Source organism: Tursiops truncatus, chromosome 13, assembly GCF_011762595.2.
Source record: "Tursiops truncatus isolate mTurTru1 chromosome 13, mTurTru1.mat.Y, whole genome shotgun sequence".
NCBI lineage: Eukaryota > Metazoa > Chordata > Mammalia > Artiodactyla > Delphinidae > Tursiops > Tursiops truncatus.
Genome location: NC_047046.1, coordinates 64,970,890 through 64,998,632, shown reverse-complemented (window position 1 = coordinate 64,998,632; position 27,743 = coordinate 64,970,890). Strand labels below are relative to the sequence as shown.

The window sequence follows — 27,743 nt, the reverse complement described above, 5'->3', positions numbered from 1 at the left end:
CCATCCTTGATACAGTTCCAAGGAAAACTCCTGCATGCAACGTCATTTATTTCTCCGCTGGGTTGTTTCTTCAAAAGGGAGAACAAGAGAAGAGTATGGTGCTTGGTGTCTATCATGAAAATTGTTTCTGCAACTCGTATCTAGACAGACTCTGTTGGTCCTGGTTAACGGGCATCTCAGCATGGCTAAACACCTCTGCCCCGCAAATGTCTGTTGGCCCGTGTGTGAAACACTGGAGGGGACCAGCCCCCCGCCCCCGGACCCTGGAGCTCACAGGCTCCTGAAGGTTCTCAAACTAGAAGAGAAGCATAACCCCTTATGTTCCGTGTTGACATGACCAGGATCTTTGCCTAAGTTGAATGTCACAGGGCCGTGAGGTATGTCAAAGTACAGGTTAACCCACCTAATCCTGACCTGAAAAACCCTGATGGATTCGTCACCTTTTTCTTAGGGGTCCTTGTGGTAACCTGACATGCCATCTTCAGGGATTCCTCTTGTGGCCTGATGTCAGTGAAGTTGTGGGACTTAGCCTCATACTCTGGTCCTACTGGAGAGATTCAGAGCTTGTCTATACCAGCAGTCCCCGCATGAGGAAGCCTGTCCAAGAGAAGGAAGCAAAGTGCGGCCACCTTGGCAGATCCACCCCATTGTACACACTGGTCCATTGGGGCCCTGCAGGCAGGCGTGTTCTGTGGGGCGTCCCCACGTGTAGATGTTCGGTACAGTATCAGGCTCCAGATGGGAACTCAGTCAAGCAAACATCCCCCCACTGCATGTGCTCCACCACACACTGTCTTGAGGCCTGAGGAGCTTGTAACGAGGAAGCACCTTTCCAGACTGGTGGGCTCTGCTGAACCCTTGACCTGGGGCAGCTCATCCGCCATGCCTGCTCCCACTTCTTCCCAGGAGCCGTCACAGGTCCTGGGCTTTCCCCACACCCAGCTGTGACCGCTCTACCGGTTGGCATGCCTGCTCCCCAGCAGACCAGAGACACATAGGGTGAAGTGGGCCTCAATTTCGGAGAAAACACAATATTAAAGTCTGGGACATTCAGCCAGACCCCTGGCGTGCGAGTCTGAATTCAGAGAGAACAGGGCTGAGTGAGTCCTGTCTCTGAGGCCCCTACGACTCCACATAGCCCAGGGTTGGGGCCACAGTTGAGGCCTGGAATACACTTAGGATGGGAGCTCTTCTCCCACTGCTAATATGGAACAGAATGGAAGAGCAGCTGGGCCCAGGGTGGGCTTAAAAGACACCCCCAGGCCATCGGCCACAGAGATGCCTGGGAGAGGGTGTCTCCAGGGCCACCCAACGAGGGGGGCATGGGGACCGGAGGAAGCAGATTCACACTGCAGAGGCGGATGGCAGTCATGGTCCATTGTTCTTAAGGTTCCTTGGACTAGGACTGTGTTCTGTTATACACATTCCACACATGTTTGGGAACATTTTTGCATATCTTAATGAAGGGGTGGTGGGTAACGGTGGAAAGATGCTCTGTGTCCTGGGGAACTGTCCCACACACTGAGGAAGTGTCTGCCCCAGAGCCATTCCTGCCCTCCTTGAGAAACTCTGGTAGAGAGAAAAGTTTAACACTGGGTTCCAGCCATTTTAAAGCTCAGAAAATACCGAGTTTTTAAGATGTAGTAAGTGACTGCAGGTAAAGATACCATGCATGATAGGCGCTGGGAGGTTTAAAAAAAAGTATCGGAAGACGTATCCGAGCTTGGCCGGAGGCACAAGTCCAGCAGAGAAGCTAGCATGTACAAAAAAATATCCACAGTACAACGCAGAAAGCTCTGTGTCCCCCAGGGAAACGGGAATACTTCAAATGCTATGAGAGAGAGAGGTTTCGTGGTACATAAGCTCCAGGGGAAACCTTGGGTACCTGTGGTGATAATAAGCGGTCTTTCCTAACTTTTACATGGGCACAGAAGACCTCCATCCAGATGTTCCTGCCAAAACAGAAAGTCTTGTTAAGAAATTCTACTTTTGGAAAAAGAATCACATATTCTATTTAGATTCCCTTGGAAGGTTTTCATCTTACGGATGAGGGAGCCTTTCCTGTGAAGATTTCATTTCTAAGAGCACAGAGGTCCACAGAAAACGGGATCCACGTTTGATTCTGGGTCCTTTGGTGAAGGACACGTACCTGCCTGGACCCTGTTGTGGTACCCCATGAGGGAGCGCCCACCCAAGCCCTTCCCTGTGGAAGTGCTGCGTTCTGCAGCATCCTCCTCCCCCATGGGTGTCACCTTGATGCAGCCATCTGAGGAAGCCTTTCAGAGAAATGGGGCAGGGCTTGGATGGGAAGGGAGAGTCACTTAGGTCTTTAGGAAGCGTTGCAGCTTTCCAAACCCTCCACATCCGTGAACTCACTGGCTACTGAAGTCCTGGGAGGTACTCGTGAGGTGGGTGATGTTCTCTCCACTTGCAGACAGGGGAGGTGAGGTGTCCAGTCTGTGACTTGCCTAAGGTCACACTGCCAGTCAGTGTCAGAGCGGGCTTCTCTGCTCCCGTCCTCCAAGTTTTTTCTGTATTGCGGTCACATCTCCCTACTCCCTCGCCATCTCCTGGAGCCTGTAACCTCCCAGAGTTATAGAACTGTCAGCAGTAAGTGGTTTTCAAATTAGAAGCATTGAAGGTTTTTAGCCCAGTGAAACGCTGCTCTAATTATTTCCCCAGAGAAATTGCAAACTCATAGTGAGAAACCAGACAGATGAGGACATGGCTAACCGAAACTGCAGGAGGTGGAAAGTGGCCTCAGAAAGCCACGCCGAAAGTGCTGAGCCACCTTGAAGGGAGAGCCCACACCCCGCTGGGCGGGCAGGAAAGAGTGCATGACCCGGGTGAAACACTGATGGTGGGCGTGGGGAGTAAGGACACTTTTCATTCTCTTGGATTCTTGCCCAGATCCATCTTGCCCCACGTGGAAGTATCAGCAAACGGAATGGTCTATGTTTAAAACTTGGGGGCTGGTGCAGAAAGAGCCTAGAAAAAAATTCAACAGTGTTTGCATGTATTAAAAACAAAATGGGGCTTCCCTGGTGGCTCAGTGGTTGAGAGTCCGCCTGCCGATGCAGGGGACACGGATTCGTGTCCTGGTCTGGGAGGATCCCACATGCTGCAGAGCAGCTAGGCCCGTGAGCCATGGCCGCTGAGCCTGCGTGTCCGGAGCCTGTGCTCCGCAACAGGAGAGGCCACAACAGTGGAAGGCCCGCGTACCGCAAAAAAAAAAAAAACTGCACGTCTAATTTGCAGCTTATCCATCCAGCTCTCTGTTCCTGGGCCGCCAGTATTAGGTCGGTCAGGGCTTCGGAGTTTTCTTGACATTTGCTGTGCCTGATTGAAATCATTGAAGTAACGTTTAGCTGGGCGAATAATAAGTGTTTCCATTTTTAAAGCCTCCTGGTAGAGATTTCCAGTAATTAGGTGGGTTTGGTTCACGGTCCCAAAGGGCACAGAGCAGCAGAAACGCTACCTGGGCCCGATCCCAGCACCCTCTGCCGCCCCCTCCCGAAGGGGGGAACCCACACATTGTGAGCCTGCAGAGCAGGGCCATGCGCACACCTGGTCAGCTCCGAGCAGAACAGATGCTGTCTTTCCCCTGTGACCTTGCATTTGTGACAGACAGGACACATTGAAAAGGTAAAGGGCATGGAAACAAAGTATATTAGTGGATGTCACGGTCTGGGGGGAGGGGAGAACAGGGAGTGACTGATACTAGGTGTCGGGTTTCGTTTGGGAGTGATGGAAATGTTCTGGAATTCAACATTGGGGATAGTTGCACGACTTTGTGAAGGTACTAAAAAACTATTGAATTGTATACTTTTAAAAAGGTACATCTCTACAGTATGTGTGTTATATCTCAAGCTGTTATTTAAAAAAAGGTAAGGCACAAGCCATTTTATGTAGAGAAAAAAAAAAGATGGAAAAAAAAAGCCATTTTGTTATTTGCACCTTCTCTGAGACCCATGGCTGTGTTGTCTTCCACCAAACCAGGCGAGTGTCTTCAAAGGCATGGAGAGGCTCTGAGCTCAGTCTGTTTTCCTTCTCGTCCCAGGGAGTGGAGATGGGTGGCCTGGGAGGGAGGGGGAACCCAAGGACCACACTGGCATGCGACTGTGGAGGGCAAGGGGAGCAGCTCGCAGTGGCCCCTGATATTCCACAGTACTCATTTCTTTGGATAAAATTTCTAAAGGATCCCTTTTAAAAGCGAATGGGCTCCAGGAGAAGGGATGCAATCCGTTTATTCTGCATTAATACTTTAGAATGAGGGAGATTGAGTAACTGGACAGTCACTCAGCAAGGCCACAGGTGATGGTAAATGGTAACACACGATCTCAAGGCAGCACCTACATGATTTCCAAATGGGCACCGTGGACAGCATGTGGACCTCAAGACAGAGTGTGTGTGTAGCATCTCCTGATGCCTCCGAGGACTCGGAAGGAGTGGGGACAGATGGGCCGAATTCACCTTCAGAGGGACTTAGACTGCAAATTCAAAGTCTCCATAGAGTAGGATTGTGCTGCAACAGAACATGAGTTCCACGTAGAGGCTGTGAGCGTCCCCTGAAAACTGAGATGAGAAGCGAGGAGAATATGAGCGTCTGTGTGAACTGAGGTCGCTTTCAGGAGAAAGGGTCAGAGCCCGCCTGGAAAATGACGTCTTTGGTCATTGAAAAGACTGCATTTGTTTAAGTAGAGATCTCCTCAGAGGCCAAGGGATAAACTCAAGGCTCTCTTAAAGATTTCCTTCCAGAATGTACCAGAACGGCACTTACTTAAAAGGTAGTGAGATTATAAGTGCTCTTTATTTTATGTGTGTTGATGGACATTTTCTTTACAGTGGGCCTGCATTACTCTCATAAGCAGCGGGGGTGGTGTGGAATCATAAAGTCTACTTGCGGGAGAAAAATGACTCCTAAGCTATACCAACATGTGTGAAAAGTGTATCTCCAGGGGTTAGAATATGGCCTCTCTTTACTTGCTAACATATGCTTTCCTGCATTAGAAAGTTTTCAGTGAGCTATATTAGCTTTAGTTTCATAAGAAGAAAACTCAAGCTGCATTCCAGGTAAGGCTCCCCCATTCCAGCAGCAGTGGAGTGGAGCGCCACGTTTTGGGGCAGAAACCCCCTGTGAGTGGTTCTGCCTCTGGTCAGCCCTCCCGGGGGAGCCTCCAATGCTTCCTTTTTCTTTCAGTCTTCCAGCCATGATTCTATAACTTAACTACACACTGAAATTCTCAGAAGGCATCAAGGGAGAACAGAATGCCCCGGAACGTGTTTTGCTGCTCTAAGAAGGGCTTTGTGCCAGGCGTATTGACCCCATGGGGCACTGTCTGAGATCACCCATGGCCCTTGTGTGGCTGAGAGGCAGGATGTGTCCCCTGATGCACCGGTTTTCCCTCCAGGTGGGCCTACCATGACTTCTACAACCGGTATCGGGTGCTGGTCAAGAAGAAAGAGCTAGCCAACACAGACAAAAAGGCCATCTGCAAGTCTGTGCTGGAGAGCCTCATTAAGGTGAGTTGCGCACGGCCGGACTGCGGGGCTCCAGGGGAGGCTCAGGCGCGGTGCCCTGGGATTAGGGGCGTGGGGGAGGTGTTAGCTGCCTTTCTGGTCTTCATCCCTCGTATTGAAACTGTTCCTGAGATATTAATCCATTTGCCTGTGTCAGCAGCTGTAAAGGAGAAGCCCCTTCACCTGCCTGGAGAACTTTCTAGCCTTTCCCACATCACAGCTCACATAGAAAATGAAATTGTTTATACAGCACGCTGGGGGTCACGACGAGGCTGCTCCTGGCTCCAAGCTGCTGGCCGGGATCTCTGGCTTCCCCAAAGCCTGGGGCTCCACAGCGCAGCCTGCCGGCACCAGTGCACCCCCCCGGGGGCTCTGATGTGGAGCCCGGGCACAGCCTGGGAGCCAGCGGAGGGGAAGATAGCTGTGCTTCTGGTAGCTTCCTCACTGCAGAGCCGGCCTCAGGCCCACCCCCAGATGCTTGTTTTAAATAAGGCAGTGGATTTCATTTTATTTGAAACAATCTGAACTCAACAGCTGACACTTGGGACTGGAGAACTATAGCAGAGCTCTTGGGGGCCTTTAGTGAGGGACAGATCCTTGAATAGTTCTTAGTTCCAGAGTATCCAGGGATTACAGCAGAGTATGGTACTTAATGGTCTCAATAAAGGGCTAAATTATATCAGAAATCTTCCTTTAAGAAGGTAAGAGAATTACATCTAAATTTTTAAATTTCTAAGTATTGTTTTGCTAGGAGACTCTATTCGTCTGGAGTATAGCTCATTGCCAGGTGATCAGCTTTCAAGGTCATATGTTATTCTGTGACAGTGACACAGTCACCCTCAGCGTTGTCTTAGCAGCTCAAGTCTGTAGCTGTGGACAGTGCAGAGTACTGTGCTAAATATTCCATAGAGTGAAAGGATGACGATCTCGTTAATTGAAGGTTGCAGTTGGTTCTCTGGACTCTGGTTAATTGAGGTTTTTGCTGTGGTGTATCTGTCGGTGTTTACATTTCAACGTGTCCTCTTTCAACGGGTGAGAAAAATGTGTTCAAGGTCAGCTGATTCTGGTTGCCGTGGAGCGTCGGGAGTCTTCCTTCTCTACTGGTACCAGGAGCCTCTTCGTGTAATCAAGGCTCACAAGTAGCCTGCGCTGCCATGGGGCTGCCTTCTCCTTTCTCCAGACTGTAGTTCCACACTTCCTCTGCCTTCCCTGGATTTCTCCAAGTTTCCAGCAGAACTGCTGCTTCCCAAACAGAGGGTACTCTGGAGGGGGCCCAGGTCCGACTGGCTGACTCAGCTTACCCCACTCTGCTCCCCTCCAGCTGGCAGGACCGAGTGCCACTGCTCTGTCCTGCTCGTGATACACTCAGGCCGCTGGCTTGTTAATGCCCAGCTTCCATGCCGACTCTGCCCTCCCGGTTTCCTCAATCCAGCGCTCTCTGAGCCCATACCATGCTGTCCTGTGCTCCAGATGTGTCTCCTTTCTTTCAGAGGATGGTCTTTATATTGACACTCTCCCCTAGTTATGAGTACTGAGCCTGACACACAGAAGTAACTCACCAAACATTTGTGGAATGAGTGAACAGGTGAATTCCCTAAAGTATGTGAATACGTGCTGTTTCCTCTGCCTGAAGTGCTTTTTCCTTCTTTTACCCGTCCGGCCAGGTTTTACTTTCCCTCTAGATTGAGCTCTAAAATGCTTTCTGGTCTTTGAAGCCTGTTCCTAGCCTCCCAGTCGGAGTTAGTCACTGGCTAACACCTCTCAACTTCTGTCTTCCATTTTTGCATTTCTCCCCTTGTATTGTAGTTAAGGGCTTCTTTTTCATTTCACCAGACTCTGAACAACTAAATGGCAAGGGCCCCACTGTCATTTGTTCCTGGCACAATAACTGGTCATCACAGGAGCTCTGATGTGAGCTCTTTGTGAGCTCTTTTGCTCTTTGTGCAGGTGGCTGCATGGGTGACATGAGCTTGTCCTGATGGAACCTGCCACCAGTGGCTCACGGTTATTAAGCACTTACTAGGAGTCAGACACTTTCCTAACTGCTTCACACACTTCATCTCATCCTAACATTTCCTCACGAGAAAGATACAACATGATGCCCATTTCACAGCTGAGGAAAACTGAGGCACAGGCAGCTGATATAAATTGCCCAAGGCGACTCAGGAGCCCCCACAGTCTTAACCACATCACCCGCTGAGTCTGACTGATTAATTAATGTCACTGTATAATTACCCTTCTTAGAGATGAAATAAGGATCAGTGCTTTAAGACTTACCTAGAGACCTTCTATTTCCTTTTTTGGTTTGTTTTTTCCCTTTTTTGGGGACCACATCTTCTGGTCACCGATGCTAAGTGACTTGGGACTTCAAGCAACTGAGACTCGGCAAAGCCACACGTTAGACTAAAATGGCACATTCCAGCTCCCTGCCCTCTCCAGGAACGTGCTTAGTACATTTTATTTTATTTTATTTTATTTTATTTTATTTTATTTTATTTTATTTTATTTTAACACCTTTATTGGGGTATAATTGCTTTACAATGGTGTGTTTAGTTTCTGCTTTATAACAAAGTGAATCAGTTATACATATACACATGTTCCCATATCTCTTCCCTCTTGAGTCTCCCTCCCTCCCACCCTCCCTATCCCACCCCTCCAGGTGTTCACAAAGCACCGAGCTAATCTCCCTGTGCTATGGGGCTGCTTCCCACTAGCTATCTACCTTACGTTTGGTAGTGTATATATGTCCATGCCACTCTCTCACTGTGTCACAGCCTACCCTTCCCCCTCCCCACATCCTCAAGTCCATTCTCTAGTAGGTCTGCGTCTCCATTCCCGTCTTACCCCTAGGTTCTTCATGACTATTTTTTTTTCTTAGATTCCATATATATGTGTTAGCATATGGTATTTGTTTTTCTCTTTCTGACTTACTTCACTCTGTATGACAGACTCTAGGTCCATCCACCTCACAACAAATAACTCAATTTCATTTCTTTTTATGGCTGAGTAATATTCCATTGTATATATGTGCCACATCTTCTTTATCCATTCATCTGTTGATGGAAACTTAGGTTGCTTCCATGTCCTGGCTATTATAAATAGAGCTGCAATGAACATTTTGGTACATGACTCTTTTTGCATTATGGTTTTCTCAGGGTATATGCCCAGTAGAGGGATTGCTAGGTCGTATGGTAGTGCTATTTGTAGTTTTTTAAGGAACCTCCATACTGTTCTCCATAGTGGCTGTATCAATTCACATTCCCACCAGCAGTGCAAGAGTGTTCCCTTTTCTCCACACCCTCTCCAGCATTTATTGTTTCTAGATTTTTTGAAGATGGCCATTCTGACTGGTATGAGATGATACCTCATTGTAGTTTTGATTTGCATTTCTCTAATGATTAATGATGTTGAGCATTCTTTCATGTGTTTGTTGGCAATCTGTATTTGTTCTTTGGAGAAATGTCTATTTAGGTCTTCTGCCCATTTTTGGATTGGGTTGTTTTTTTGTTATTGAGCTGCATGAACTGCTTGTAAATTTTGGAGATTAATCCTTTGTCGGTTGTTTCATTTGCAAATATTTTCTCCCATTCTGAGGGTTGTCTTTTGATCTTGTTTATGGTTTCCTTTGCTGCGCAAAAGCTTTGAAGTTTCATTAGGTCCCATTTGTTTATTTTTGTTTTTATTTCCATTTCTCTAGGAGGTGGGTCACAAAGGATCTTGCTGTGATTTATGTCATAGTACATTTTAGAGCAGAGTGATTAGGAGAGAAGCAGTGATGAAGGCGGCCTGTAGGCCGGGCAGTAGGCGCTCACCAGCCACATCCATTGGCCGGCAGCCACGGGGCAGGGGCTGCATCATGAGGTTGCTCACGATTGATAGTGTCATCCTGCAAGGATTGTAGGAATACCTCCATCTTTAGCCTGAATGTTTTTTCTTTAACTCCTCAAATGTTTATTGAGTTCTTCCTATGTACTAACCTGGAGTGGTCAGTGTGAGGGTTATTGAGAGTGTACTAGGTGGGCCCTGCCCTCCAGGACAGATGGTCATCTAGTGTGGTTATAGACATCACTGGCCGTCATGCAAACCTGAACCTTCATCCTGACAGTGAAGGAGCATATTAACAAGCATCTCCTGAGACCCAGAGAGCGTGAGGAAATATGTATGTGAGGAGTATGAGAAGGAGGTGGTATTACAGAAGCGGCGTGGTGTAGTAAGAGACCTCTGGTCTGGGAGTCCTGGGTCTCGGGTTCTGTTCCTTGATATTTTCAGTGAGACCTTTGGCAAGTCACCTCAACATTCTAGGCATCTGTAAAAATAAAAGCAGTGGCTTGGGGTAGATTGCTAAGATTCCTTTCTACTCCCTCAGTCTCTGATTACTGGAGAAGGGTTCTCAAAAGATAACCTCTGATTGGTATGTGAAGAGTATAGCCAGTTCTAGGGGTTACAGAAAGCAGGCCTAGGGTAGAAGTTCTCAAGACACCTGGGGGAAGGGGAGTGCAGCCATCAGGGCAGTGGTGATGGCTGTAGCAGGCAGGACCTTCAGAGAGATCCTCATTTGTAAAAATTGTGGCTCTGTGAACCAGACTGCCCTTTCCATGGTGGTTTTTTCCAGAATAGGAAACGGAGCCTGTGTACTGTGGTTCCTGAGATGCAGCAGGCACCCCCCAGGCCCTCGCTCTGCTAAAGGCCCAGTAGCCAGGCTTGTCCCCCGACTGAGGGCTGAGCCGCCCTCCTTTTGCTTCTGGAGCCCTGCTCACCGAAGAGGAGTCTCCCCAGCAGGGCAGTGATGCAGGCAAGGCCTCGGCTGCCTCAGAGCTTCCCCGCCCAGCCGAGCCCCTGTTCCTCCCGGCGTGAACTGAGGGCCCTGAGCAGATGCAGGGATGAGAACCAGGGCCTCGCAGCTCGCTCCTCCCAGCTTCACCGGCAGCCCGACCATGGAGGGGACAGTCAGTGACGGTCTAGCCAGATGTTGTGTCCCAGCTCAGCCACGGCTCAGGCAGCCTGGCTTTCCTGTGCGTGGAGCCAGGTTCCCGTTAGCCAGCCAGGTTCCCGTTAGCCGTCCAGGGCTTGGCCGTGAAGAGTGGTGACTCAGCATTATTTCAGAGCCATTTGTCAACGTGAAGTGTATTCTCGTGTGTGTGTTTTCCTTAGACCTTGGCTCATTATCTCCTCCTTATGGTCTGCATGCCAAGGGAGCAGAATTAGATGAAGGTTATTTACAAAGAGTGCCCAGTTATCGTGAGTTACCTATCGAATATTGTAGCCCAGGCTCGTCCGCATACACGTGGCTGGGTCATCTTCCCTTATCCACCAGGGTGAGCGCAGGGAAGGGCAGTTAACTTCAACCTGAATAGATGTAATTAAAGATAGTAATTATATGTCTGAAAAAACCTCACAACATAGTTAGAAACCAAATAAAATGTATTTGGGGGTTATGTGCAATATATTCGTAATTTCCCACACCTGCCTCCTTTCACTTCGTTCAGGCCTTTGCTTAAACATCACCTCCGTAGAAATGCCTTCCTCGATTAGCCTATTTCAACATCTCCATCCCGTCCTCCAGCCCTCAGTTTATTGTCTCCGTAATCTTCAGCACTGCCTGAAATGTACTGTGTCCTTGTTTGCTTGTCCGGCTGCCCTCACAGCGATGTCAGTTGCTGGCGGGCAGGGATCTTTTTCACTGCTGCACTCAGTGTCTGACCAGTAGTAGGGACAGGCTCGGGGTCTGTTAACACACTAACTCTCAGCATTTGTTTAAGGAGCAGGGGCATGTGACACCTGGCAAGGGAATTGTGCGTCAGAGGACCTGGGGTGGCAGGGTGCTTTCCCTTACTGCTCACGGATGGTGAACCAGCTCCCCTCCCTGCCTTGTAAAGGATCCTGACAAGTTCCAGTTTGGCCGCACCAAGATCTTCTTCCGGGCAGGCCAGGTGGCCTACCTGGAGAAGCTTCGGGCTGACAAGTTCCGGGCAGCCACCATCATGATCCAGAAAACCGTCCGGGGCTGGCTGCAGAAGGTGAAATACCGCAGGTTGAAGGCAGCTACCTTAACTCTGCAGAGGTACTGCCGAGGACTCCTGGCCCGCAGGTGAGCTGAGCCGGGGCACATCTAAGGTAGCAGATTGGCGGTGAGGGTGGAGGGGCAGGGGGCTGGGACCAGCTCCGAGCTGGCTGGCCTCTCTCAGCCCCGGTAGTTCGAGTGGTTCCTGCTGGGCCCTGTCCGCATCTGGCTTTCCCCCAGCAGCTGGGCCTCTCTCTCTCCTGCCCTTCTCACCTGAGCATGTAGGTCTAGTTCCCAGGTCTCTTGCCTCCCCCAGTCTGTCCCTGTCCTAGGCTAGCACTGGCTGGTTTTCCCGCAAAACCTCCATTTGCCCTTTGCTTAAACTCTTAAGTAAAACAATCTTCTTTTAGAAAAAGAGGCAATTGCAGCCTTTCCGTCACAGTCAACATACACTCAGCTTCGTGATTTACGCCACCAATTTCACAATCCCTTGGGAGTTTGGTAAATAGGGCTGGCGAGACCCGGGGAGGTCCCTTCTATGAGTCGTTGCACTCAGCCAGCACAGAGAGGGCGAGCCTTGTCTGACCACAAGCAGCTACCTCAGGGCAGAGCCTGAAGCCAGTCGGCTGCCCTGACCCAGCCCAGCACCATGTAGAAGAAGCTACTTTACTTTAAACGTCCCCTCCTCAGTGATGTCATTGGGTTGACGAAACGCCAAAGCGGTATAAGCATCTCCGGAGAGCAGAGGGATGGGCGTGGAGGACACCCCCGCCACCAGACCCATCCCCGGACCTTCACACAGCTCATCAGATTTTGGACCCAGCCCTAGTTCAAAATCAGTGACCTCTGCAGATCCGGATTTCCTCGGAGAAATGACAGTCATTGCCAGGAAACCTTGCATTTGGAAGCCAACGTTTCACAAGCGGCTGCTCAGGCATCTCTGCTTGAATATATAAAACAAGCCCAGAGCAGGCACCCTTTGTACCATAAAGTTAGAAGATTACTCCAGCTCCCCCTCCTGTCCTTGCTGTTTAGCTGTTTATCTGAGCAGAACTGGAGATGATGAATGCCATTAATTTACCTGTGAAGAGCTGAGACATGGTCTCTGGAACAAAAGCTATGGAAATGAGAAGGTTGTCGGTAGTATCAACACTAAGTCATCATCCACAGTCAGGGCTGAGCACCCTTGTGCCGGGGGCTCTGACTTGGGCAGCAAGCTGGCCTGCATTCTCCCTGCAGCGTGTTTGTATTCTAGAGAGACTGCTCAGGGAGAGCTGGACCAGGAATCGGACTCATTTCAGCAGGTAGAGCAGGGCTGAGTGGGTCACCTCCCACTCTGGAGCTGCGCTAGATGATTTCCAAGGTCCTTTCTAGCTTTTAATATTCTGACTCTCTAGTTGAGCATTCGCTATGAGCCTGATACCAAGCAAAGCCCTGAAGGAGGGTAAAAAGTGTTGGACTGACTTTATGTCTGTCTTGAGGGGTGAGATGGAGAATGCAGAAATGAAACAGAGGAAAGTAGATGCCCATGTACAGTGTATCCCCAGCAGAACGGGCTGGGAAATGAGAAAACAAAGAGGGGTCGCTGCAGGTCTGAGAAGGTTTTATTCATTCAGCAAATACTTAACCATGTGCCACTATGCCAGGCCCTGTACTGGATGTAGGGGTACAAAGATGCTTGAGACATGGCTCCTGACCTCTCCACACCCGATGAGCTCCAGGGACCAGACAGGGGTGTGAACATGTGATGTTGTTGAGGACTGCCCAGGTTGCAAGAGGGGCTTGTGGGTGGGGGAGTGGACAAATGAGGATCAGAGTTGATCAGACTTAGACTGCGTTGTAAATATGTGGAAAGACGTTTTGCACAAGATGGAGGAAGCCAATTCTGCTGTTCTGAGCTGAGCCTCAAGTCCCCAAGGCCTTGTTACAGTTGGTAACGGTGATGAGAGTTGGCTTGTGCTTGTGGTGTCCAGGCAGGGCCGGGGGGGAGGGGCTCACATTCAAGAGTGACCCAGAGGCCTCCGTCAGTCTGGCCCACCACTCTCTCCCTCCCCAGGCTGGCCGAGCATCTGCGGAGGACCCGGGCGGCCGTGGTGCTCCAGAAGCAGTACCGCATGCGGAGGGCTCACCAGGCCTACCAGAGGGTCCGCAGGGCCACCGTCGTCATCCAGGCCTTCGCTCGGGGCATGTTTGTACGGAGAATCTACCACCAGGTGTGTAGCCACCCTGAGGGACTCAGGCTGTAAACTCAGAACTAAGCAGCAGCAAATGGGTTGGCACCAACATAAATGTTTCTTGGGCGCTTCTAACTTTTTTCTAAGTAATTTCACAGGTCTGCTCTCACTGAATCCTAACCAAAGTCTCATGAGGTGTAGTGTCTCAAAAGTTCTCCAGAGAGACAGAACCGATAGGAGATGCGTGTATCTCTCTGTGTGTGTGTGTGTGTGTGTGTGTGTGTGTGTGTGTGTGTTTATTATGAGGAAGTGGCTCGTGCAGTCATGGAGGCTGAGCAGTCCCCCCATCTGCTGTCTACAAGCTGGACACCCAGGAAAGTCAGGGGTGTAATTCAGCCCAAGTCTGAAGGCCTCAGGACAAGGGAGCTGATGGTACACATCCAGTCTGAGGGCAGGAGAAGATGAGACGAAATGTCCCAGCTCAACAGTGAGGCAGGAAGAAGGCGAATTCCTCCTTCCTCCACCTTTTGTTCTATTTAGTCCCACCGTGGATGGCATGATGCCCACTACACAGGGGAGGGCAGTCCTCTTCACTGAGCCCACCGGCTCAAATACTTCTCTCTCTGGAAACATCCTCGCAGACACACCCAGAAACAGTCTTTAACCTGAGCATCCCGTGGCCAGTCAAGTTGACACATACTAAGTATCACAGGTAGGAAGGGTGCGTATCATTGTACCCCTTCAACAGCTGTGAGATGCTTGGAGCAGCTGACTCACCTGCCCAAGGGCACTCAGTCAGCCCATGGCAGAGTCTGGTGACCTATCTGGGGCTCACACAGACTTGAGAGAAGGGGGAAGTATTGGGAGTCATCAGGCTAGCTCCTCCATTTAACTGATTAGCAGCTCGAAGCCCAGTGAGGTGAGGTCAGGAGAAGGACCCTGACCTCCTGCCTGCCGGGCCATTATCCAATGAAGCTGAAAGACCCAGTTAGGTAGCCCCACGTCAGGACACACCCCATCCACCAGATCACCCCCGCATAACTGAAGCTCAATGCTAAGATGAAAGATGGGTTGGAACGAAATGTCTAAAATGGTCTTTTGTTTTCCTAAAATGAACATCTACCTCATGTATGATTAGAGAAGGTGTGATTTTCTCGGTAATAAAACTATGAAGTGTTACATTGATAATGAAAAAGCAAACGTGGTTAGGCACCAGATGGAGCACCCCCGGGCCCGTGGGAAAAGCTTCTGTGAATATTCCTGGAGATTGGTGACATCTGTGTGGTGTCACCATGGATGGGACAGGTGGCATTTCGGAGGCACTAGGGTTTGAACCCAGCTCATCTCAGCTGTGATACTGGGCATGTTAGTCTTTCAACATGTTTATTTATTCATTCCACAAATACTTATTTGCAGGGCATTAGAGTGAGAACACTGATGATGCTTTGATTTTCTGAGTGGTTTTCTAACTGGATAGGAAAAAAACACGAACAGTGAATTGCAAGCCAAGTTTGTAACTGTAAGCCATTTAACCCACTCAGCAACCTCACTCGACAGTGTCACTTCATCTCTCCCGCTCACCGTCACCAGGAGGGGATCCACATCTGTTGAACGGGGGGCTTATCAGCTGGATAATGTTTAAGCCCCTCCAACTTTGAGGTTTTTAGACCGTGGTTTCCTAACCAATAAAAAGTTAAAAAACAAAACAAAAAACTAGAAAGGAGAGTTTGACAGCTCATTTCCTGTAGGTACACAGGCTGCCAACTTAGTTACAAGTTGTTCATAAAATAAATGGCCACCAGAGCCCTAAGCCATAGGGAGGCTGTCTCTCGCTGACCTTGGCTCTCTCCCCAGAGCAGTACATGAGCCCCTTCCTCCCGTCCTGTAGTGCAAACCCACCAGGTGTGTGCTTGTCCCCTGCCAGGTCCTCAGGGAGCACAAGGCCACCATCATCCAGAAGCACGTGCGGAGCTGGCTGGCTCGCAGGTGCTTCCAGCGGCTTCGGGGCGCGGCCATTGTCATCCAGTGCGGCTTCCGGAGGCTCAAGGCCAAGCGGGAGCTGAAGGCCCTCAAGATTGAGGCCCGCTCAGCAGAGCACCTAAAACGCCTCAACGTGGGCATGGAGAACAAGGTGGTCCAGCTGCAGCGGAAGATCGACGACCAGGTTGGTGTCTTGAGCTCCCTCCCAGGGGGTGGGGCTGTGGGGAGACTCCACGGGCATGTTTGAGAGAGACCCATGGCTTCCCCAGGGAGCTCTCATTTGATCCCCACAAGACTTCGTGAGGCCATTTTACAGACAAGCAAATTGTGGATCGGGGGCATCAAGCACTTGGCCAAGGTCACAGAATTAGAAAGTGCCAGAACCAGCACTCCAGCCCAGGTCTTCTGATCCCACAGCCATAATGAGGGTGATGCTGGTGTTTTTAACCCCAAATGTCACTAAAGTGTCGGTCCTTTCCTGTGTCGTGGCTTAAGATGGGTTTCCAGAGTTGAAAGCAGGCTCACTGGTACCTTGCTCGTGTAAGGTATTAATGGCCTCAGGACCAGGCTCTTGCAATGCCCTGGAGGGTTTCAGGTGCCTCCTGAGAAAGGAAAGAAGAAGACGGAGCAAAGGAAGGGGGGAAACATGCTGAAGGCGTGTGGTATGGGGTGTGGAGGAAGACAGTTGGAGTTGGGCCACCAGGCAGGGCTTTGGCAGTCACTGGTTTTATTGTACCTATTCTATGCTAGGCACTTTTTTAAGCTTCTCATGATCCCAATAGGGCAAGAAAATAAATGAGCCATTTTACACCTAAACCAGCTGCCCTAAACAGGAGCCCAAAAGTGGTTAAATGTTCCTGCCTTTCTGTTCTTGCAAAAGACGGCTTCTGGAGAAGAAATTGTGGCCCTGGGTGTCTGTCTCTATGTGAGTTCTACAGGTGTCTTCTTTGGCTTGGCTCCCTAGTGGGGAAGCAAGACAGAAAGCTCAGTGCAGGGTGGAGGACACTCAATGCATACCTGGCCCTGGTTGGCCTACAGTGATAGGTCAGGTCAGGGAGGGAGACATATCTACCCAGAGCATCAGGAGTGGATAGGAAAAGGTCTGTACTCTGGGATCAGCCATTTGGAAAACACAATCACAAGGAGGACCTAGGGTTGTATTATTATTATCATTGCCATTATTATTATTATTATTATTATGGCTGTTGATGACTGGCCAGGAAAGACATTGTGCCAGTTAACCTTCTGGGCAAGGTATGGTCAGAGGGACACGCAGATTTTTGTTGGCACTGCTGCACCCTGCCAGGAGCCCCATGTACTGCCCTGCCGCCTCGGCCCTAGGTTCCAGCCATAGGGCCCTGCATTGGCATTGCTGATTTCTCAAGTTGACTTGAGAGGTTAAGAATAAATCTGGTATTTTATACTCCATGTGCTGGAACATCAAAGAGAAGCAGATTTAAAAGGCCTATTTTTAAAGAGCTTTTTGCCTTCAGCTTCCTGCTTGGCAAACATCTGTGAGTAGTGGCAGGTGTTACCCTGTGTGCAGAGGGTAAGGAGAAGAGGCAGGAGGGGGTGGGTTAGATCTTGCTTTCTTGTGTCCCTCCCCATGTTGCCTGACTGTGTGCTAGGCGCTGTTCTCATGTGTCAACTCATTTGATTCTTACCACAACCCTATGAGATTTAACATTATTCCCATTTTAAACAGGCACAGAGAGGTTAAGTAGCCCGCAAGGCCGCACAGCTAGTAAGTAGCATGGCTAGGATTGAAACTTGGCAGTTTGGTTCCAAAGAACGTTCTGCTGCCTCCAACCAAATTTTAGGATATCTGCATATTACGGGATTCTTCAGACATGTGAGAATTCCTCAGAACAAGGAAGACCCTTAGCTTTGTTTGGGGTTCATTCTCATAGACAACATCGTCCTTGGACAGTGGGGTGTGTGACCCAGTGTCAAAGCACATGTGTGGTGCTGTGTCACGAGAGGAGTCAGCAGCGTAATCCGTGGCACCAGGACTTGTTTTATTGCAGTCTCTTAGCAGGCAGGGCTGGCCTTTGTAAATGAACGGGTTTCTGTTCTTTCTTTATGGCTGGAGACAGCTCAGGCAGCTGCTCCCCTGACACACAGGGTTCTTAGCCAGGAGGAAAGGATACACGTGTGCCAGGAACAACATAGGCGAAGGCATCCCAGAGTCTTTGTCAGAGCAGCATGAGGTGTGGTGGACAAAGTCCCAGCTGGATGGAGGTTTGAGTTCTGTCTCAGTTATACTTGCAACCAGAGCTGACAGTTTGGGGTTATGGCCGAATCTCTGATTAGGCCTTGAGTTCCTCAGAGACAATTGGCCTAAGATCTCTAACTTCTAGCTCAAAAATTCACTGATGCCATAAAGTGGCTAATAAAGTGGTTTCCAACTCCAGACTGCAATGAAGAATCACGAGGGGAAGCTTTTTTTAAAAAGTATCCCCACTGCCAAGAAGTCAGCAAAGGAGGAAACTGAAAGATAAAAGCAGGGTAAGGTTAGTGCCCCAAATTCACGTTTAAGGTTTTGTGCACCCAACTGAAGAGACAAGATGCAAGATTAGCACGACGCTCCCAAGCAAACAGAAAGAAGGGAACAGGATCCCTTGAGAGCTGTTGAAAGAGTTGAGGAGGGTTTGGAGCTGTCCGTGGTGCTGAGACAGGTATCCTGTGGGTTTTCAGAATCTGATGTAATAAACCACATCCTTCACAATATCCTTCAGCAGTAAGTTCAGTGACAGTTCCTGGGATGATTTCTTGCAGTGTTCCTGGTGTAGGCCTGTGGTGTGACATTTTTCAGCCAAAATGATGTAAGCTATGAACTTGTCAATGAAAGCAAAGAGCTGGCCTCCTAGACATGTTAATCTTCGCATGAGGGTCCTGGGGTGTCATCACTGCCCATAGCAGGATGTCGCCATGACTTTGTGTACCTCTCCACACCCCACACCTGCTCCATCTAGAGGCCTCCGCAGCCCCGTCCTCCTTCCCACGTTTCCGGGGATCTGACCCAGGCTGCAGCACCTGAAGGAACCTCGCTTCCCGCCCAGAGCAGAACAAAGTCAAGGTGGCTAGTCCAACACGTGTTCCCTCCCTGAACCCCACCCACCTTGTGCAGAGACTCTTCAGCTTCCTGGGAGACCCAGAGATGGGTGGGCAGTGCAGATGGCACTGGGGTTTTTAAACAGATGCTGCCTAATTGGATTTCTTATTTGTGATTACTTAGAGCAAGGCTGACTGCCAGACCAGACGTAAGGGCATGTCAGGTAGTAACTGGGAGGTTTCCACAGACTGTGGGAGGATCTTTCTGTGCTGTATCAATGAGGGAAATGTACCGCTTGGACACGAACAATGGGTCTCAGCCTTAAGGTCCCATGGCATTCATGGTGTTGTGCTGGGTCCCACAGCTGTTCTTTTGCCACCCCTCGCTGCTTCCCATGAAGCTTCACTGCTGGTGTGAATTAGTCATTGGTTCCTGATGCCCCAGCTTGTTGGTAGTTTAGCCGATAGCTCTGTGCTACTTGGAGCTCCTGCAGAGAACAGCAATGAAGAATTGTCACTGACTGTTGCTTGCTTGCTTGGTTACTGGGAGAACCCTGCTTCTTCCACTGCACTTTCCCTGCTAACCACTTTGAGCCGATATGCTCAACTGCAGCACCACTTCCTGCCCATGTTTACACTAGCACTTGACACTGGCCCCGGGTCCTCAGGGCTTCCTCTGTGTGAGCTCATCCACAGTCTGCCTCCGAGTCCCCCCTCCGTACCTCTGCCAGGCACCCGGGAGAATGCTTCTCACTTACCTATTGCTTGAGTGGGTACATGATTGGGTACCTCGTCGGCAGGGACGGGTTCTGCCAGGGCATCCGTTTCTGGAGTCAGAGTCTTACAGGATAAGCTGACAGGTGGTGGGAGGGATCCCTAGGCCCCATGGAGGACCTCCTTGGAAGAGGGGATGCTGAAGAGGTCCTTTGTCTCAGAGCCAGCGATTAGGTTGCAGCCAGTGAGTCCAAGGACAGGAGGGCCCAGCGTGAAAGAGCAGGGAATCCTGAAAAGCAAAGGCTGCAGTTCCAAGAAGCCAAAAACATTGTTCCTGCAACTTAAAAACCGGGCGTGAGATCTCTCCAGCTGGACACAGAAGGCTAACCACTGTCGGCCAGCTTCCAGCTCTGTCACAGCTCCTAAACACTCCTTGAATGTCAGTACTGGTGTTTTTTCTTTCCCTTTATTTCTCCTAGGTTCACAGTAGAGTTTTGTTAGGGAGATGCCAAGAAAGCACTCAAGCGTTCGGTGATTGTGAGGTTTAATTCCACCTTGGAAGTCCCTTTTTTAATTGCCTTCGTGTTTGTTCCTGTCCCACTAACCTTGCTCTCCACCTCTGTTTCCTCCCTCCCTGTTTGCTGGTGCTCTCCCAGAACAAAGAGTTCAAGATGCTGTCGGAGCAGCTGTCAGCCATCACCTCGACACACGCCACGGAGGTAGAGAAGCTGAAGGAGGAGCTGGCCTGCTACCAGCAGAGCCAGGGTGGGGACAGCAGCCCGCAGCTGCAGGAGGAGGTCGAGAGCCTGCGGACAGAACTGCAGAGGGCCCACTCGGAGCGTAAGGTCCTGGAGGACGCCCACACCCGGGAGAAGGACGAGCTGAGAAAGGTATGTCGGGGCCAGAGGGGCAGCTGGGTGGTGGCTGGCTAACAGAGCAACCCTCCAAAGTGGTTTCTTCTTCCAGCTGTTACACTGCCGTGGACTTTACTGGGGCTTGTGCCCAAGACTGACCGTCCCTCTGCGTTCAGATGTAAAGTGCCACTGCTTTGGGGGAACCCACACAAGCACGTGTCCATTCGCCTGGCAAGGGCTGATTGAGTTTCTGCCATTACCTGGACATGATGGCATCCCCTGAAAGGTTACACACATATGCCTTTGGGCATGTTCCTTATAGTCTAGAACTAGCCACTGAGTCCGCTCTGCAGTCCGAGTTCCTGTTGGCAGGAGAGACGGTACAGAGGTAGTGGCCTTTCTTCTTAACGTTGCCTGCAGGGACTAGGGGCAACCTCTAGGCATCCCTACCCATAATCATAGCGCTTTGGGGAATTTGCCTTAAGTTTAAGTGTTGACTAATCTCCTCTGGGTGGTGTGCTCTGTAGGTTTCCTTTCCACCCCATAAAACGGGATTGGACCCCACTCTCCCATCTCAAATGTCAGGATACAGAGATTCCCTTCTCCACTGCCAAGATAGCTGTTCAAACCAGGGAAGTCCCACGTGCCCCTGCGGAGCCTTCCACGGTCTCAGGACGCTGCTTCTCTCCCCCATCTTTATGGCAACCCACAGGCCACAGGGAAGATGGCCCACTGCCCACTTATTTAGTTCCTGTCCATCACTGGAGAGTCACAATGGGTTAAGAATCTAAGAGGGAAGGACTCAGTGTTCCTAACAGTGAAATACAATTTTCAGTGTTTAAAAATTGGGGCAAGCTGAATGCTGCCACAGAAAGCATCCTGAGGTAGACACAGGAGTTTCCAGATTCTCTTCCCTGCATTGCCATTACCAAGTGCATGCAGGAAGTCTCACTGGCCTTAGTTCCCTCATCTGTTTAAAAAAAAAAAAAAGAAAAGAAGAAGAAGAAAGGTTGGTTTAGATCATTTTTTAGGCCCCTTCTACTTGCAGCTAGTCAGCTCCATGAGATGGTATTTGATGGTTTCTGGAAGGAAAAAGAACCTCCCTCAACCCTGCTCTGTAGTGCCTCTCTCTTCCTGTGCCCAGTTAACTTCTCCTGGGCTGAGCCCTCAGGCACAACCGGGAAATAGGGGGGCTGCCATCCACCTGCGGACCCAGCTCCTGCTGGGCTTGCCTACGTCACTTCCTGTCCCGGGCAGAACTTCCCCACCGTCAGCCACTGCTTTCCCCAGATTCCAGGGGGTTTCCCAGAGTCAGAAGGGGGATCCACACGGGGATTAGGCGACGAGGAAATTGAGACATAGGACTTACCGGTGCAGGCAGCCTGGCACAAAAGAGGCCACCCTGCAGCCTGTTGCCCAGATAACCCTGCCAGCTCACCCACCACGCCTGGAGTGGACTTCATTCTTCGGGGTAAAGCACATGCTTAAGGAAACCCCCGTTACAATGTAGCTACAAGCCTGTAACCTATAAAGTGTGGAATTCCAAACTTGTAGTTGATGGATCCTTGCTAACAGATAGACAGTAACCGTTGTATGGGAATAAGAGACAAGATGGTGAAATCCACAGGCAGAGAGAAGAGGCCAAGATCAGAACTGGAAACTCTTGAGATTGGTGACCCTGGGAGAAAAAGAAAAGCAGGTTCCCTGCACATGGGTGCTGGTTACATGAGACGCTGGGAAGTTAACCCAGCAGATCATAAAACCGGGGTCTGCGGTCTCCGCCTCCACAGAGGGCACTTGACTCATGGACTCCCTAGGCTCCTTCTCTGCCTCCCCTGGGGCACTGTGATTTGGGGACTCAGTACTTTTAAAGTATCCACGTCTCCGTCCAGGGAGCCTAAGGGTTTATAATATCCCATGAGCCAAATAAGGAAGCGGGCTGCCTCCTCCTCTCCTTTGGAAAAATTGTTACTATTGAAGTCTGGACCTGGGTCTTAAATATCAATACAATGAGAGCTTGGTCCTGGCAAGAAAAAAGAAAAATTCAAGGACACTGCCAAAAAGGGAATAGCAGGCACAGAGGCAGAACGAGGAAAGCACCTTCCCTGACTCCAAATATGAGCAAGTCCCAAGCTGGTAACTTAAGAAACTGGCGTGAAATGATTAAGTGCGATGTCCATCTTTTTCCAGGAGGAGAAAAAGTGGAAGCAAATTTTTCTCTTTCTCTAAGGTCTTCCAAACGTTTATTCTGGTGGCTGTGGGGTAGGGCAGGTAGGGGCTGGCTTTTTCCCCCTCTGGTTCTTCTCTGCCGAGTCTGGGTTTAATATTTATCAAAGGTGCCACGTCCAGTCTTAACAAACGCTGAATAATCAGACAGTGGGTTTCTTCTCGGGCTTGTCCAGCAGCCTGCTCCTTGCTGAACAAGATCGGTGAGGTGGGCGAAGCAGGGAGGGAGCTGCCTGCTGGTAGATGTGTAATTAATGGATTTGATATTTCTGTCAGCAAATGTTGTATTGGAACTGGCAACCCGGTAAACTCGGGGCTCCCCGCTTCTGACGGCATTCTCATTGTCAGGCCACGTGGCCATGCTGCCTTGGACTGTGGGAGGCCAGGCCTCCCTGGGGGCAGAGCCTGGGCATGACCCACCCCCATCAGCTGCAGAAGTTAGCTGACAGTCATTCTATTAAAGGTGTCTTTGTTGGGGCCTCTCCCCAGAGTGGTCCGCACCTCGGCCTGGAGCCTCCTTTCCTTTTAGCTGTGGGATGTGTATTTTGTTCCTTCTTAAAGCTATCAGTGATCCCTGCGCTGACGGACTTGTGCAGCTGTGCTGTTTCCTATCCCTGATGAAAGAGACGTGAGTCCCAGGGCTGCCCTTGACACAGAGGCAATGGCTCATTATCCAGAATCTGCTCTGCTGGTGAGGCCAGCACGGCCTGGCTCAGAGCAGGGCTGTGGGTGGGTAAGAAAGAGCAGCCCACAGCTAGGTCCCTGGCTCTGAACGAGGGTCCTTGACACCTGTGAGCCCCGCAGGCCTCGAGTGTTCAGGCTGGTGCAGTTGGGGTTCTGTGTTGCATTGTGTCATCGGCCACCGAACCACCAGCGGATAGTTACCTTGGATAATTCCAGTGTAAAGGTTTTGTGTTTTTCCAAATAGAGGTAAAAAGATCTGCCTTTGGGGGTACGGGCGTTCTCACAGTGGAATGTTTTGAGCCTTCCCCCCCCAATGATACAGAACAGGACTTCTTTGGCCCATTAAGACTCAGAGTTGTGCTGTCAGCGGGCTTCATGGTTCATAAGGAGGCTGATGGTTGTTAGAAAGAGGACCCCATGCGTCTCATGGAAGGACGTTATCTCACCGCAGAAATCATGGAAGCTCACAGCCCTTCGTTTATTCAGTAGTTATTTATTGAGTGTATTTGTTAGGCACTGTTCTGCACACTGGTGCAAAAGTAAGCAATTTTAAAGGTCCTTCTCTTGGGCTTCCCTGGTGGCGCAGTGGTTGAGAGTCCGCCTGCTGACGCAGGGGACACGAGTTCGTGCCCTTGTCTGGGAGGATCCTACATGCCGCGGGGCGGCTGGGCCCGTGAGCCATGGCCGCTGAGCCTGCGCGTCCGGAGCCTGTGCTCCGCAATGGGAGAGGCCACAACAGTGAGAGGCCCACGTACCGCAAAAAAAAAAAAAAAAAAGTCCTTCTCATTCTTAGGGAGTGTAAATATTTGGGGGTTATTGGAGAGTATACAGATGGGAATCAAATACAAATTATCCCTCATGTGCAATAAAGAGAAATAAAGCAGAGTAAAGGGATAGAGGGGAACCTTTGGGGCCAGGGCAGGTGTGTTTCATTCAGACTCCCACTGAGAAGATACCTGAGTGAGGTGAGGAGTGAGCCATGGGGACTTCTAGGGAACAGGTGACAAATGTCACAGCAGGTGCGTCAGCCCTGCGGTGGGAGTAGGCTGGGTGGGTTCAAGGACCAACAAGGAGGCCATCGGGCTGAGGTGGACAGAGCAAGGAGAAGGGTAGGAGGGTGGTGAGATCACATCAGGAAGGATCTTCTGACCTTGAAGGCAACATTGGCCGTGAACCCTCCAGAGAGATGAGCAAGTCTGTCTGGTGCACTTGGTCCCTGCAGCACACACCAGGTCCCTCCCGCCCCGAACGCCTTCCTGGAACTCTGCTGTCGGAACCAGGTGCTTGAGGCCTGCTCCAGGCTTCGACATCGCTGTCCTTCATGTGTCAGCCTTCTGACCTGTCAGGATGCAGGGTGGCCTAGTGGTTACGAGCTGGACCCGGTCTGCTCAGGGCCACAGCCAGCTGTGGTTTTCTACTAGAAGACTTGCATTTGGCTCTTTTTACAGTGCAAGAACCCAACTTGAAAAAACTAAGTCAAAACAAAACCAAAAGCCCAGAGCTACATTGTATCCCCAAACATTATCACTAGTAAAGGCAGTTACTTAGCTGAGGCATTTGTTTCATTTAACTTACCAGGGACTAAACTAGCCTGATTTACACCAGTGTTGGTTCTGATGATCTGTCCCCAATCACCTTTTAGAGGTAAGAAACACTCCCAAAAATATTGCCTTGCAAGAGTTAAAAGACCCCTCCACCAAAAAAAAAAAAAAAAAAAAAGGAGCTGCTGAATGATGTTTAATGAGCCCTCACAGCTGGCGAAGGTGCTATTTATCACCTGAGGGGACACACCTGCCTGATTCTGTGTTAGCGTCTCCCCCTGCAGCCTGCGTCCCTGACAACAAAAGGAAGGCCATTTGGCTGCAGAAGTTTGTCACCCACCACAACGGCGGCCAACAAACTCTCCATATGCTAGCTGGTTAGGGAGACTGGGGATGGCCAGCACCTGGGGAAGTGTGATTGGGGGAGCGCTCTCTGCCCCCGCCTGGGATGTGGAGCTGAGATGGGGCCCATCCCTCCTGCTGTGCGCCTACCTCCAGAACTGCTCAGGCAGGAAGAAAAGCAAAGCTCCCCAATGCCACTTTGATGAATGGCTTAGAATAACACAGCTGAGTTCATCAGAGGCCTGTCTTTTGGAACCAAAGCCTTGGAGGGAGACGGAGGAAAGAAATGAGGCGCCCGCACAACAGATTTTAGTGGGTACACGCTCGCAACCGTGGCTGCCCCGCCAGCTGGAGTCTTGGCCGAGATTTTAGATCACAGGTGGTTGCGATGAAGCTTCATGATCTTCGCCTGCTTTCGGAGGAATGGAGGTTTCAGGTCCAGCCTCGTGGTGGTGGCATGCGCCCTCTACTGGGCAGACGACACGCTCCACTTCAGAGGGACGTTGCCAGCCTGGAGGATGCTCAGAGGACAGTCATGAGCACTGAGTGATCCTGGAAGCCGTCTCAGGTGCCCACCTGCTCTGTGAGCTGCCCGTGTATACAGAAGGTGGTTTAGGGAATGGAAGGCCTAGTTCCATGGAGGGTCTGGTTACCTCACAGCCTGATCTGAGCAGCCACTCACCCTGGTCCACTGGTTCAGGGGTTGCAGTCTTGCTTCTCCGAGGGGGACTGGAGTCCTGCCCTCCTGACTGTGGCACCAGGTGGAGCTTCACTCTGGCTGCACCCTGGGTGGGCTTTTTGTTGTAGAGGTTCACACCACGTGGTTTCTTCTGTTGGTCGTTTTCAGTTTGACTTTACTTGTACACCTAGAAAGGGGAAAGCTGTTTTGAGTATTTGCCAAGCTAATTTAAAGGCACACGGGAGGTCATTGGGTGGTGAACTGCGTCCAATAACAGCAAATTAGATGAATTTAAAGAGTGCTTTTTCCTGGCCTCCTGAGCCGCATTGAATTATTTGATTAAACAAGCTCATGTCTTCTAGATGTTTCAGTCAACTATAAACACATTTAAAAAAACAAAAAACCCTTTAAAAGAGTCCTGATTTTTGCATGAGGAAAGCTTGGGCTCCTTAACTGCATCTGCAGGGCAATTCGTTCGTTCAACAAGCGTTAGGTGCCCACGTCGGGCCGGGTGCTGATGATGTGACAGCCTGGAACGTGGCCCCTGGGTCCTGCTGAGGCCTCTGGTCCAGGCTGAGCAGGCGCATGTCTGCCAGGGGGCAGGGCCGTAGCACCAAGGCTGAGAAACCCTGCTTTACGGAAACCTGCTATGGCCCTTACCTTTTTTCTCACTGTTACCCACCTGTTCCTCAGCCCTGCTAGGCTGGGCCCTCTCTGTGGGCAGCTACCTTGAGTCTTGTTCATTTGCATCCCCTAGCCCCTGGCAGGGCTCCTGGTACAGAGAAGCGCATCAGGAAGTGTGTGATGGATGAGTGACAGCCTTGCCCTGTGTCACCCCCTGGGCCAGAACTAGGCTTCGCAAGTGGGAGCCTTTGAGGATAAAACAGCGTCCATCCCGATGCTTTTTCTTTTATACTTTGCCCTCACCACCAAGTCAGGTTTGCTCTCTGTGGACACGAAACATCAGTTGTGTTCATTATAATAAAAAATAGGGCTTCCCTGGTGGCGCAGTGGTTGAGAGTCCGCCTGCCGATGCAGGGGACACGGGTTCATGCCTCGGTCCGGGAAGATCCCACATGCCGCGGAGTGGCTGGGCCCGTGGGCCATGGCCGCTGAGCCTGCGCGTCCGGAGCCTGTGCTCCCCAACGGGAGAGGCCACAACAGTGAGAGGCCCGCGTACCGCAAAAAAAAAAAAAAATAAATAAAAAAAAAATAAAAAAAATAAATTGTCGACGAAGATAACAGTTTGGTATAATTAGTCACATGAGTGTATACATATTTACCAGCCTTATCTCATTTGATATCCTGTGGGGGGGCAGAGCATGGTCCTTTGCCTGATCCTCCATAGAGAGAGCTCCTGACCATGAAGGGGGTAATAATCTACTTGGTGGGAACGGGTCTGCTGAACATAAAGACGTAATGCCAGCGGTTCTCGACCTAGAGTAGTGTCAGCATTGCCCTCACTAGTCAGAGCCTCGTTCCTGTAACTCTCAGCAGCACATCCGCAGATGAACTGACGAGGGAAACTGAGTCCATCTGAACTGAGATTGCAAAGGAGCTGCAGTGTCCCGTTGCCAGGATGGGACAGTGTCCTGGAAGGTAGTTTTGAGCCACGTTTTGAAGGAGATTGAAACCTCCTTGAAGTTTGAAGGAGTTGGGTCATGTTAATGGAGGGTTAACAAACGGCTTGGACCTTTTGCAAGCCTCTGCCAGTACTGTGTGTCTGCTCTTCTCTGTAAGGATCCTTAGAGAGCACGCCGCCTATCAGCAGCTCCCCAGAGGGGCCAAGGCACCTAAGTGGAGCCACTGCCGTCTGAATTCCGGAGGGGAGAACAGCAGACCTCAGTCCTGGACTCCAGCCTCGTTGCAGTTCTCTCCTGACCCGTCTACGTGATGCTGGGGGTTGGGGGGAGCAGTTCTCTTAACCCACCTCTTTAAAGCCAGGAGGAAGGGAAGATGGCATTGAAACATAAC

At 50.5% G+C, this 27,743-nt stretch overlaps 1 protein-coding gene across 4 annotated transcripts in view; it reads left to right on the top strand.

Annotated features, from left to right (window-relative positions):
• MYO5B (myosin VB) overlaps positions 1-27,743 on the top strand; it is a 382,756-nt gene that overhangs the window by 312,757 nt on the left and 42,256 nt on the right. For all 4 annotated transcript variants that reach the window (XM_033837739.2, XM_033837736.2, XM_033837737.2 and 1 more), the window contains 5 exons: positions 5,412-5,523; positions 11,397-11,608; positions 13,578-13,734; positions 15,620-15,859; positions 20,100-20,333. In XM_033837739.2, coding sequence (XP_033693630.1) covers positions 5,412-5,523; positions 11,397-11,608; positions 13,578-13,734; positions 15,620-15,859; positions 20,100-20,333 — 955 coding nt within the window. The remainder of the gene's footprint in view (positions 1-5,411; positions 5,524-11,396; positions 11,609-13,577; positions 13,735-15,619; positions 15,860-20,099; positions 20,334-27,743) is intronic.